At 28.7% G+C, this 13,634-nt stretch overlaps 1 protein-coding gene across 1 annotated transcript; it reads left to right on the forward strand.

Moving 5' to 3' along the window:
* The first annotated feature begins 8,767 nt into the window (after positions 1 to 8,767).
* LOC123215539 (protein PLANT CADMIUM RESISTANCE 2-like) lies at positions 8,768 to 10,026 on the forward strand. The gene is made up of 4 exons (XM_044635687.1): positions 8,768 to 8,969; positions 9,058 to 9,129; positions 9,233 to 9,445; positions 9,553 to 10,026. The coding sequence occupies exons 1-4, from the start codon at positions 8,828 to 8,830 to the stop codon at positions 9,636 to 9,638; spliced, it is 513 nt and encodes a 170-aa protein (XP_044491622.1). The 5' UTR covers positions 8,768 to 8,827; the 3' UTR covers positions 9,639 to 10,026.
* Positions 10,027 to 13,634: the final 3,608 nt, after the last annotated feature.

Here is a 13,634-nt window from a genome sequence, read left to right on the forward strand (position 1 = left end):
CTATATATTTGTGTATTCAAAATGAATAAATATAGGTTTACTTGTAAACTTTTTACATATACATTATTAGTTAAAATAAATTTTGATAAGGTTTTTCAAATATTCAATTTAGGTAAAAAGTTAATTAAAAATTAGAAATTAGAGCAATATATAACTAATCATAATTGTGTTCTAGTGAGTTGGTGCATGTTCCTTTCAATTGTTAGGAAACCATCATGACTTCAAGTTGACAATTTAACATGTTTGACTTAGTGGCTAAACTACAACTCAGCATGATTTGTTTGGTTCAACCATATATTTTTTTTATTTTTGATGATCGGAGAACACGGTTTGATTTCGCTAGACAAATAAACTCTAAGATATAATGATTTGACCCATAACCATTATACTAATTCAACTGCATATTGATCAAGTCTAATGGTTAATAAGAGTTTAAATATTGATCCAAAAAATAATGACCAATGGGTCCCAATTGAACTTTTTTAACCAAACAATCCAATCTAGATTTTAAAACATTGCTCTTGAGTTGACTTGATAAGTTATTAGAAATATTTAGCTAATTCTTAAATATTAATCCTATATTTTATATGAAATGAAAATCTTTGGTTATTTATGTTGGCAATAAATCATGCCAAAAATCAAATTCTGTGAAATACAGTAAACATAAAATTTTGTACCCAAATCCTAATTCCAACGAAGCCCATTCGAATACAGCATAAGGTGTTGACGTTAGTCATTTCCACAACACCATTTGCCCACGTACTACAATGTTTTTGGGAGACTTGATCTTTCTATATGCAATTTTGGTTCTAATTCTATGTGTGAAGCATCCAAAAGAAAAAGAAATCTATTTTTCCATTAAAATAGTGTAAAAATATTATATCCTTGGGAGAAGGTAGTTTTTGGACAATTTATAAGTGTCAAACTGTCCTCCAAATCCCTCTAATAACTGCTCTTGGCAATTAAATTAAACCGAATCTGACTAACCCATCATAGGTGGATCTAGACCTAATAGTTTAAAACCAATCTATTATATGCTAAAATGAGATGAGAATAGGGTTAGTGGTGGATTGTGACCTGTTAAGCCTGACTGAAAATGGAAGGCTCGATAAACCAGGAGTTATATTAACCTGCCAAATATAAACATCTTAGAATAAGCTATAATACGGTGTGTCATGCTTTTATGTTGATAAGACACCCTTAAACATTATTTTTATTTTTCAAAAACTTAAATTTTATAAATTAATTTTTGTAAATCACTCAAATTGACTTGCGAACCTTTTTGTGAACCTCTGATATAGTCCACAAATTTGTAGACTCTACCAAGATTGGGTCGTGCCCAAAAAAGTGGGTTATGTCAACCCACATACCAACACTAATAATTGATCACAAAATACGATATGTTTTTTTTATTTTTTCATATATAAGGTCAATCAAAAGTTTTAGGCCAAAAGACTTATTCCTATCCAAAGTATGCTATTTTCCCAAATTCTCACCTCTTATATTTGAAAATCTAAAACACCTACATATAGGCAGTTAAAGTTAAACTTTAACCCCTTAAAATTTTATCTTTTTTCACCCTCTTAACCCTAAAAAATAACAATCTGCCCCTTAGGCAAAGTTTTCAAAAGTAGCAATTTTCCCCTAGGGTTTTTTTCATTGTTCGATGACATGTCCAGCGCTTCTCGGATGACATCTCTTTTCTCTTCCTTCGGCGGTCGCTCCTTCACCATCTCTCCCTCCAACTAGCAATCCTAAGCCCAACAGAAAGACGATGTTTCATCTTTCTCGACAAAGTTAGGCCTTTTTTTCAATGTCAATCGATGGCACCAAAGATCTAGAAACTAAACTTGGTTGCCTAAGTGAAAGGAGATGTTAGAAGCTCTTTGTCATCAGCAATGGTACCAAAGATCTGGAAACTAAACTCTAGAGGAAAAATATTTTTTTAAAAACTTGACCTAAGAGGAAAACTTTTAGTTTTTAATGTTTTGAGGAGCAAAAAATAAATTTTAGTTTATTTTTAATATTATAGATAAAATAACGATTTTATCCTTAAATTTGTTAACTTTAATTGGTCATGGATGAGTGTTTGAGATTTTCAAAGATAAGAAATGAGAACTTGTAAAAACAATATACTTTGGGTGGGAATAAGTCCTTTGGCCAAAATTTATGACTTTCTCACATTTAGGCATATGGATGTTGTAGCAAATTCCAACCTACTTCACTATTAATACGAAGGAAATTAAAGCCTAAAAGTTGTTAATAGATTTAGTTTAATTGGAAAAAATATTGTAATTTGTAAATTTACTGATTATTTCGATTGTAGTTGATGGGGTTAATTTCAGTTAATTTAAAAAATTGCACCAACAAAAAGACACAAGACCAAAGTGTAATTATGTACAAGTGAATAAAAATATATGAGGGGAATGGTAGTGCGATTTTTCGCGGGCCAAATAAAATATTTTTTAAAGCGATTCAATTCATTATTTGAAGTTTATGTCTATTGTTATCATATTTAAGTTTTAGGAAAATGTAATATAATAATGACAGTAACTACAAAAGAGTTGTTTTTTTTTATCTTTGTACAATCCTTCATTCATTTATAAGATGAAGGAATAATTAATTACCTAAAATTATATAAAAGGTATATCTAAATCTTAAAACATAGTTAAAAGAGAGAATAAAGATCATTGTCCGACTGGCATGAAATATAACAATATTGTAGTCATTATCTTAATTTATTAGAGATAAGGATAAAATATAATCCATAATCATTGGGCGCTAAATTTGGCACATTGACGGGATTGGGGGAAAGTATTGATATTGTCAAGTGTTGATCTTTTTCTACTTTTGAGTGACTAAGTTGCATATAGATGACTTGTTTGATTGTTACACACATAGCAATTATACAAATCTTAAAACATAGATATATAAAAGGCATATCTAAATCTTAAAACATAGTTAAAAGAGAGAATAAAGATCATTGTCCGACTGACATGAATTATAACAATATTGTAATCATTATCTTAATTTATTAGATATAAGGATAAAATGTAATCCATAATTATTGGGCGCTAAATTTGGCACATTGACGGGATTAGGGGAAAGTATTGATATTATCAAGTGTTGATTTTTTTCTGCTTTCGAGTGACTAAGTTGCATATAGATGACTTGTTTGATTGTTACACACATAGCAATTATACAAATAGTTAGTAACATCCTTGGGTGTTAATTTGTGAGTTTGATTACGAAGGATTTTGACCGTATGACAATTACAGTTTCGTCTTAGAGGTTCGGCTTAAGATCAATATTCTTATATCAACTTCCCTATACATTTATAAAATTCTCAAATTTTGCCTTGTATATTAGGATGAGAATATTTTTATTAATAGGGACCAAAACTTACAATAGAAATTTTACCATTCCCAAGTACTTAAACAAAGTAATTAAGGGTGGATATGAATCAAATTGAGTTCAAATACTCTATGATTTAAACTTGATTTGAATGAAAATTAGTTCAATTAAAGTTTGACTCAAGTTCATTGAGCAAAAATTTAAGATGAATTTGTGACTTATTGACAAAATAACATTATTTTGTCAATGAATCGTAAACCTAAACCACAAACAAATTCAAATCGAACTCTTTTTAATTCAAGTTCCATTTGATTTCAAAATAAATTGAATCTCTTCTTAACTTGAACTCAATTTAAATTTAAATTAAATCAATTTGAGTCAAGTCAAACCAAACCAAATGAATTTCCAAGGCCAAATCAGCTGTATTCTAGTCCAGCACTACATGCCACAGTGACAAAATTGTAATTTTGCAGTTTGAGATCGGTCCCAAAATTTTACAGATTGCCGGTGGATCTATGGTCGGCAAATTTGAGCTAATAAAAGAAGCTAGTTTTATGCCCCCAACGCTCACCTCGTTGTTGATACTGTAAAAGCCTCTTTCCAATAAACCCAACATTATTATTATTTTTATTTCTCCGATAAAAATCTATATAGCTCCTAAGGTTTCAAATTTTACATTTCTATCCTATAGGTTTTGAAATTACTCTTTTACCCTCTTATTAGTCTTTGTACCTCACTATTGAATTATACTGAATACTACTGTGGTCAAATTGTCCCTGAAAAGTTTTCAAGAAACTGAATCTTGAATTGTCTACTGATAAAAGAAAGTTTAAATGCTTTATAGAAGTTTTAGTTTCTTAAATCTTTAGAAAATATTAAGGGTACACAATTAAATGTATTTCTTCCACATTTTCCATATGTTGAGTTAGATTTGATTCAAGTTATTTAAATTTAACTCAAGTTTAAATCAAAGAAATCGAATTCGATCCTATTCAAATCCAATCCAAAGAAATTATGTTTAAATCAAGTTAAAACATCAACTTATTAATCTTGATTCAATCTATTTTATATTCAAACAAACCTTATATTAGGTTTTGCTCGAACTTGATTTGAATCGAATCTAATTCTACCGATAATAGAGATAAGAGAGAAAAGAATTTAGATGACATAAACACACTGACTTGTGGTATGAAAAATGCAAAACATCTATGGTATTTAGATTGAACAATATTACGTATCCACATTTTGAGTGTATAAGATGGATATACAAATTATATATAATTACGTAATTGATTATTACTTTTATATTTAATAAAAAATTATTTAATCATATATTAACACGTCATTTATATATTTAAAATGTATATACAAAGTAATATAGTTTTATTGTTTTAGATTTTCTCAATTCACAAACCTATGGGGTTAAAAGTTATTTTTCAATATTAAAGGGAGTTTTAAAACATTAATACACCTGGAAATTTTTTCTCCTCCCTCGAACTTTGTTGCTGTTTTACGTATCCTCTTTCTCTGTTTTTGGCTTCTCTCGGGCCTTTTATCAAGCACCCATCATACCACTGGCCATGTTTTAGAGGCTTGAGCAGTGTCAGAAGCACAAGGGTCTCTTTGTCTAAAGCTTTTTGATGATGAGAGAATAAAGAGAGAGTTACTGTTGAAAATGGAGGCTGCAGAGGAGCTGGAGAGGAGAAGCAAGTTCTTGAACAGTTTAATTCAGAAGAAGAAAGCCATGGAGCAACAAAATCAAAACGATCAGTTTAATTTTCGTGTTAGAGCCTCCGATATGCCTCTTCCTTTACAAAACAAAGCATTCAAATGTGCACGTGACCACCTTAACTCTATGCCTGGAAAGCTTGACAGTAAACGCCTTGCTCTTGCTCTTAAGAAGGTTAAAAAAATGAAAAACTGGCTCAGTTTGATCCTTTTATAATGTTCTTGTTGCAAGTTTAAGCTTTGATGGTTTCAGTGTTTAGAGAAAAGGGTATCAAGTAAATTTTGCATACTTGCTTTCTGTTGTTTTATTTTTTATTTTATTTTAAATTTATGTTCGCGGATTGTGGTGTTTAATTTAGAGTCTAAGGTTAGATGGGTTTAATGCTTGTTGATTAAAATTATTTTTTTTTTTGGTGGTCCAGTTGAATAAATGTCTTGGACTCAGCTGAATATTAGTCCTTTGTGGTCTATAAAATTTTTATTCTTTTCTGCTTTATATCATTGAGCAATGGTTTGATCTGATTGATTATTTGTCTTTCCTTGTGCTAATTCGGTAATAGTGATTATTTATCTATCTGGGTTGTGGTTTTTATTTTTTGTATGAGATAAATGTCTTAACTATAGTGGTCACAAAATGGTATTGAGAATTTCTGTATTCGCTTGATTTTGAGTGTTTTTTTTTGTTTCAGAGAAATGATATAGAAGCTTAATTTTGAGTGTGCTGAAGTGTGTGACCATTTAATGGTTTTATACTCAGTCTAGAGCAGTTCTTTTTTTTTTTTAATCATTTCTTGAAATCTGGCCCCTAATTTTGTAGTCTTCAGTAATTCTAATTGTATTTGACTTTGAATATTGACAGAGTGGATTTTATTTCTGTATACAGACTGTCCTGTTGATTATTTAGCTCCTATTTCGTATTTTGCTTGTGAATAATGATCTCTTCTATCAGTTTCAAATCAATTTAATAGCTTTCCTGATATGTTTCAGGTATTTCTCCTAACATTTTACAGTTCTACATTTTTTTAGTGCTTGGTATGGGTTAATCTATGTACATTCATGTAGTTAATAAAAAACTTCATGGCATTGAGATTTGTTTCGACAATAAAACTTGCATTACAGCGCTATGGTTTAATTGAGGTTGTATAGCATAGCGTCCTTGATTCCTAGAAGGTTGCGCTGAAGAACTTTTCTTTACAGATTGCGCTGAAGAACTTTTCTTTACAGATTGGTGATGCAATAAGATTTCAAATGATGCAATAAGATAATTCTCATAGACATACAATAATTATCAAATGTCTTAGATGTAAATTCACCAGCATTATCTAGTTACACTGACTTGATCAGATAATCTAAAAAATGTGTTTTCAACTTAATAATTTGAGTTACTAGTTTAGCAAAGACAATATTTCAAGTTGATAAAAAAACAAACGTAAGACTATTGTGCAGATACATAAATTAAAACCATAAAATAACGAAATGACTCATTTAGTGGATGAATGAGTACACATATGTTTCTTTGAATCCTTAGTAGAAATGATGGGAATTGAACTCCAATTTTGAAAGGAAATGGTTTGATTACTAATTTTTCTTGTGAACAACTAGTGTGAAATTTTTCACTAGACAATAAAATCTTATAACTTTAATTTCATATTTTTCATAACTTATACAAGCTTTAAGTTGTAAATAAGATTTAGTTATAATAAATATTTTGATGAAACTCGAGACTTCGGGTTTATATATATATATTCCCATAATTTTGTAAACTTTAGGTTACAAATTAGATATAATAAATATTTAAATGATATTTAGGACTTTAAGTTTATGCTCATGATTTTATAAACTTTAAATTATAAATTATATGCAATTATGAATAAAAAATTAAATAAAAAATAACAATAATTAAAATATCAATAATTTGTATTTTCTTAATAAGATAATATTATAATTAAAACATTTATATTTATAATATATAAATAAAATTATAATATAATTAAAGTATTATTTATATTATAATATATCTAAGTGATTTCTGTTTATAACATGTAATAAAGTATGAATTAAACCAGAGAGCAAAAGGATGAAAGAAATGAGTTGCTTTCTTGTGAGACAAAACAGAAGATGAAAGAAAATGATGAGATGACCATATTGTATTCAAAATGATTTAAAGAGTAATTATAGTGGAAGTTTCCACTGAGTCTTCACAAAAATGTAAAAGCTTTGGTCTTTCACATCTTAAATTTATCCATGGCATTAAATGCTCACAATTTTCATACTTAATCATTTGGGAGTATTTGATTTGGATAATATTTTATTATTAAAATATAAATATTATCTTAAAAATAGATTACTGAAGATAAATAATTACTATATTTAATAAAATTTGATAGATATAAATAATTATTTATATTTATTTTTTATATATAATTTATGTACACAGATAATATATTATCATATGATTAAATATTTATTTATCATATGATAATATATATTTTAAAATTATTTAATTATATAATAATATATTATTATATATATAAATTATATATAAAAAATAAATACATATAATATTACTCTAAATTTATCCACGTGATAAAATGCTCACAATGTTTATTCTTAATCACTTAATACGTTCCCCCGAGAATTTTCCAAGTTTACTGCACGTGGTGGAAAATCCACCTAACGTATGACAAGTTGGGACTATGCTTCTCTCTTTATGAGAATTGTAGCCACCAAAACCGAGGCGTAATCGGCTGTAATTGAAACCAGTCAAATCTGATGGCCGTCGGCTTGTAATCATTACTCCTAATCCTATCCTCGTCAAATCACATGTTCAAATCATTGTTTTAAAAATTGGATAAAGTATAATCAAACAAGTCCAAACTTATTGATTTAATATTTGATTGATAGTTTATCTCAATCAAACTTTTATGTTAGCATGTATCTTATAATAAAAATAAAAAATTTTACAATTAACATAATATGTATTATTGAACTAAATTCATTTTTACTTTAAATTAATTTTTAATTTTATATTTTAATGAGTCAAAATTAGTTTAAATTTTTTTTAATCTGATTAGCACACATACACATGAAAACATTTGTTAAAATACATGAGATTATATCTAAACTAAGTTGGCTTGATCTTCGAAACTACTCGACACAAATTTATTCGGAGTCGAGCTAGGATAGTAACTCATTTTTTAAACTAAATCGAATTTAAACTATATAAAGTTTACTTTAATTCAATTTGAATTTATAATTTTATTTTGTAATTCATAGATAAAATAACATCATTTTATTTATTATCCAATAAATTAATATTATTTTATCAATAAATCAAAAATTTCATAAATTTTAATCATAAATTTAAATTATCTTTAACTTTATATTACTGAAATTAAGAAAAATAATTTTTTATTTAAAACAAATTCGAAAAAGTAGATATTGGGACTCAGAATTGTTTCTCATCCACTATAATGTATTGGAAATTATGAAGCATATACTTTGCCTTTGTCGATTCAAGCGGGCCACTATGTTTTGGATGCATTACAATGTCACGGGTCTCAAAAGTTAAAAAGACTTTGCCTTTGTCGATTCAAGTGGGCCACTATGTTTTCAAAACAATGAACCAGTAGTAAACCTACCAAGGCTGCTTAAGAGTTTTTATATAAACCCACCAAGGACGCTTATCCACTATATCAACTTTCCTCTTATACCATTTGCAATAGAATTTCAATCCTTCAACACCATGAATTCAACAAACCCCGATCAGAAATTTGATCAGTATGGCGCAGCAACCGGAGTCCCGGTGGCTCAAGGCTTTCAGCACCAACCCAGATTGGGAGATTGGTCTTCTGGGCTTTGTGACTGCTTTTCTGACTGCTCAAGCTGTAAGTTCATTATTCCCAATTCCAAAGAGTTTCTTGCCGACAACCACCTCAAGGTTTCAAAATGATTAATCTGTTTATTGTTTAACAGGCTGCTTGACTTGTTGGTGTCCGTGCGTCACTTTTGGACGAGTTGCTGAGATTGCTGACCAAGGAGATACCTGTAAGCCATCAACTACCAATGAGTTAAAATACGAGGGAGTTAAATTGAATGATTTTACATTAGAAATAAATATCATACAACCTACGGTTGGTTTTTCTTGCAGCTTGTGGTACAGCAGGAGTGCTTTATTGTCTACTTGCTGCGGTGACCCGTTGTACCTTTTGCTACTCTTGCTTTTATCGCACGAAGATGCGGCAGCAGTTCAAGCTGGAAGAGAGCCCTTGTTGCGACTGCTTGGTTCATTTTTGCTGCGAGTCCTGTGCCCTTTGTCAAGAATATCGCGAGCTCCAAAGCCGAGGATTTGACATGTCTATTGGTATGTGTGTGTGTGTGTGTATATATATATATATATATATATATATTGGATCATTGAATTTTAAATTATGAATTATCATTTTCTGATCGTCTTGGAACTTTCTCCAGGATGGCAGGGTAATGTTGAACGACGAAATCGGGAAGTGGCCATGGGAGCTGTTCCTCCTTATGTGGAGGGTGGCATGAACAGATAGAAAATCCTCGGTGGGAGAAATGAATTATATTTCTTAAGTTAATGGAGAAGAATAAGGAAGAATTAAAATAAAATTATATTTACCTAATTTTAAATATTTAATCACATATTTAGATGGTATATTTATATATAATTTGATAAATATGAATTAAAGTATATCATTTAAATATTTGTTTAGATATTTAAAACTAATAATATGTTGTATTGCATATTAAAAATTACGAGTATTAATGGATTAAAGAGGTTGAATGCATTGAAATTGTACAAAATAGTCTAAGATTAAATTTTTATTTGATATGTGGTTAAATTTGTTTTACATATTTGATGTATGCAGAAGCGCTTGTTTATCTAAATCCGAAGATATTATTTAATTATGAGTTGGTCCACAATCCGAAGATGCCCATATATATATTAATTTATAATAAAGTTAGGTATATTTATTTTAAATATATAAATATATATTTTTATTTTTATTTATATAATTAAATAATTTTAAATTAAAAATAAAATAATATTTAATTATATAATAATATATATATTTATATATTAAAATATATATATATATATATATATATATATATATATATATATATATATATATATATATATATATATATATATATAACCGCTATTAACTTAATTAAGTAGTAGCGGGAGTGAAAATATTAAAGGATAAATAATTTGCGATGTATGCCAGGCAGGGGACCATCCTTGACTTTTAAAAAAAAACTATTAAGTTTATAGTTTTTTTTTTTAATTTTATTAATTCATTTTACTTTAATAATTTTATATATATATATCCAACAGCCTTAGCAATTCGATATGACAATACTTGATATATTTTACCGGACTAAATATGTTAAATGTGTTACAAATATGATAAAGATTGTGTTATAAATATGATAAAGATTTTTTGAGTAAAAGATTTTATAATTACAGAAAAGCTTAAGCAGGAATAGACGGGAAACAAAGTAAATGAAAGCAGGAGAATGAAAAGAGAACGCAGGAATTATGAATTAAAATGATTAAAAGGGCGCCTCACTCTACATTACAATGAAAGAGGGAAGTTGTTTATATAGACAAAATTTCCTCTAAGGCAATGAATGCGGCTCACCGTGCATTCCATGCATTCACACAAAGCTTTTAAATTTTCTTTTCATGTGGTGGAAAAATCCATTTTATATTATATTTTTCTTTGGATTTTCATTACTTATAGATAATTACATTAACTTTGTTAAGGAAAAATCTAATGGGATAAAAATCAAAGCAAAGAAACACAATTATTTAATATCTTGTAAATTGAGATTGGACGTGCTAAAAATGTTTCACTAAAAACCTTACTAAGAAAACTGGTGGGACAAAACTTAGTAAAGAAAAAAGTAGTACAGTGTACATTTTATCCAAAATGTGATAAACTTAAAAATTTGCTACCCTGAAAAATGTTTCCCCTCTTTGTAGTAAGATTAACTTGATTGCTTGTTGAGCCACCACATACCAATATTATATAATAACTGTTAAAAATATTGATGTCAGTAATGTTTTAGTGAACAAATCTGTAAAATTCTTACTAGATTGTATTTGTTTGATATCAAATTTTTTGCTCAGTTAGAGCTCATGTGTGGAAAAAAACTTTGGTGAGTATGTTTGGTTTTATCTCCTTTAATGTATCCACTTTTAATTTGGGTAATACATATTACATTGTCTTCATATAACATAGAATAAGTGTTTATTGTAGAAAGAATATGCATATATTCTGGATATGATAGATAAAAGACCATAACCATATGTATTTTTGACTGACTTTATGGAGAGCTAGAATCTCTTAATGATTTGAAAATGTTGCAACCAAAGTCTGTTTAGTGGAGCATCAGGGTATCATTGTGTCATTATAAGTAAAAACATATCCAGTTTGAGAGCGGGTCACATGAGGATTAGAAAGATAACTAACATTTGCATATTTAACCAAATTAGGGTTTTTATGGGACTTGATAGAATATAATAATCTCTAATCTCTAATCTCACATAGGTAACAAAGTATATGTTTGATTATGTTCCAGTGACGATAAGTTGGTGTAGAGTTAAATCAGGCTAATAAATTAATTATAAAGGATATATCCGGTGTAATGCATTAGGTCAAATATGATAGGACTCCAATGGTATCTTTTCATCTTTTTCTTTAAGACAAAATAGGTCCTTTTTCAAATTGAAAGATCAAACAACTATTGAGGTACTCAAAGGAGAAGTCTTATCCATATTAAAGTATTTTAATAATTTTTTAATATACATTGATTGATGAAAAATATTCTATTTGAATTGTGCTCGATCTGTAGGCTAAGACAATATTTTGTTTTTCCCAAATCCTTCATCTCAAATTCTTTTTTCAGATATTCAGCAGTTTTTGAGAGCTATTTAGGAGTCTCAATTAAATTCATGTCATCAGCATAAATTGTTATAATGGTAAATCTAGATTCTGACTTTTTGATAAAGATACATGGGCATATAGAGTCATTCACATGACTTTCTTTTCTCAAATATTCACTAAGGGGATTGTTCCACAAACGTTTAGATTGTTTTAATCTGTTTAATAATTATTGTAATTTAATTGAGTACATGCCTCTTGAGTTGACCTTTCTTGCTTCAAACAATTTATATCTTTTAGAGAGTTTCATATAAATGTCAGTATCTAAATTTTCATACAAATAAGTAGTATCTATATCCATTAGATGTATATTCAGTCCTTCAGAGACTATTAAACTAATTAAATATTTGAATGTGATTATATTCATCACAGGTGCATATGTTTCATCAAAGTCTATACCTGGTTTTTAGGAAAAGTCTTGGGCTATAAGCTTGGTTTTATATCTAGCAATCTCATTTTTCTCATTTCTTTTTCTAAAAAATACACATTTATATCTAATGGGTTGTACGCCTTTAGGTGTTGGAACTACAGACCCAAACACTTGACATTTTGCTAAAGAAACTAATTCTGCTCGATTGGCTTTTTCACATTTAGGCAATCATATCTTTGTCTACACTCAGTCACAGAAAATGTTTAAATCGTCATCATTTATAATTTTAGTAGCTACAACAAATGAAAGTATACCATCAATGCTAGTCATTTCATGATTCCTCATCTCTCATGTATAAACATAATTTAAAGATATTTCAATATTCTCATTTTCCTGGTCTTTAGGATTTTGTGCCACTTTAAGGGCTTGTGCCACTTTAAGGACCTGAGTCTTTTTATGTACCATAACCTCTTCTGGAGAAACTTTAGAAAGTGAGGATTTTTCATTCATTTTAGGATCATCATGATTCATATTTGTTTGATTATTTGTCTTTCTTTTTCGAAGGACAGTGTCCTTTGATCCAATAGGTCTATCATACTTCTGATATACAATAGATTAATCAGTCACAACTCGAATAAACTATTCAACAGTTACATTAATTCTTGCTGATGCATTAGCAGCTAGTACATGATTATCACTTTTGTCTATCTACAAAAACATCAGACATTTGGTTGGCAATAATTTGTAAACGCATTATCCTCTACACTTCAATTTCACTTTAGAATATACGAGGATCTAGATAAGACATGGTAGGTATGTACCAAGTAAGTTTATATCTAACTTCAAGAGGCGTTTTCTTTTCTCTTAAAGGTGGGAATGTTATCTTATCAAAGTAACAATTTGCAAACCGTGCAGTAAAAAGATCACTTGTTAATAGTTTCAAATATCTGATAATAGATAGTAAATTATATCCAACATAAATTTCTAAATGACGTTGGGGTCTCATTTTTATGTGTTAAAGAGATGCAATAGGGACATATACAACACAACTAAATATCCTCAAATGAAATATATCAGGTTGGTGACTAAGAATTAATTGTAGAAGAGAACATTGATTATAAGAGAAAGGTCACAAGCGAATTAATACTGCAATATGTAATATAACATATCCCCACATAGAAATTAGTAATTGAGGTCTTAATAATAAA

Source organism: Mangifera indica, chromosome 5, assembly GCF_011075055.1.
Source record: "Mangifera indica cultivar Alphonso chromosome 5, CATAS_Mindica_2.1, whole genome shotgun sequence".
Lineage (NCBI taxonomy): Eukaryota > Viridiplantae > Streptophyta > Magnoliopsida > Sapindales > Anacardiaceae > Mangifera > Mangifera indica.

Bases quoted from the DNA above. Each gene is read 5' to 3' on its own strand.
- LOC123215539 (XM_044635687.1), top strand. From the start codon at position 8,828: ATGAATTCAACAAACCCCGATCAGAAATTTGATCAGTATGGCGCAGCA. The intron at 9,130-9,232 runs GTAAGCCATCAA...TTTTTCTTGCAG, and splicing joins TGCTGACCAAGGAGATACCT to CTTGTGGTACAGCAGGAGTG. The intron at 9,446-9,552 runs GTATGTGTGTGT...AACTTTCTCCAG, and splicing joins AGGATTTGACATGTCTATTG to GATGGCAGGGTAATGTTGAA.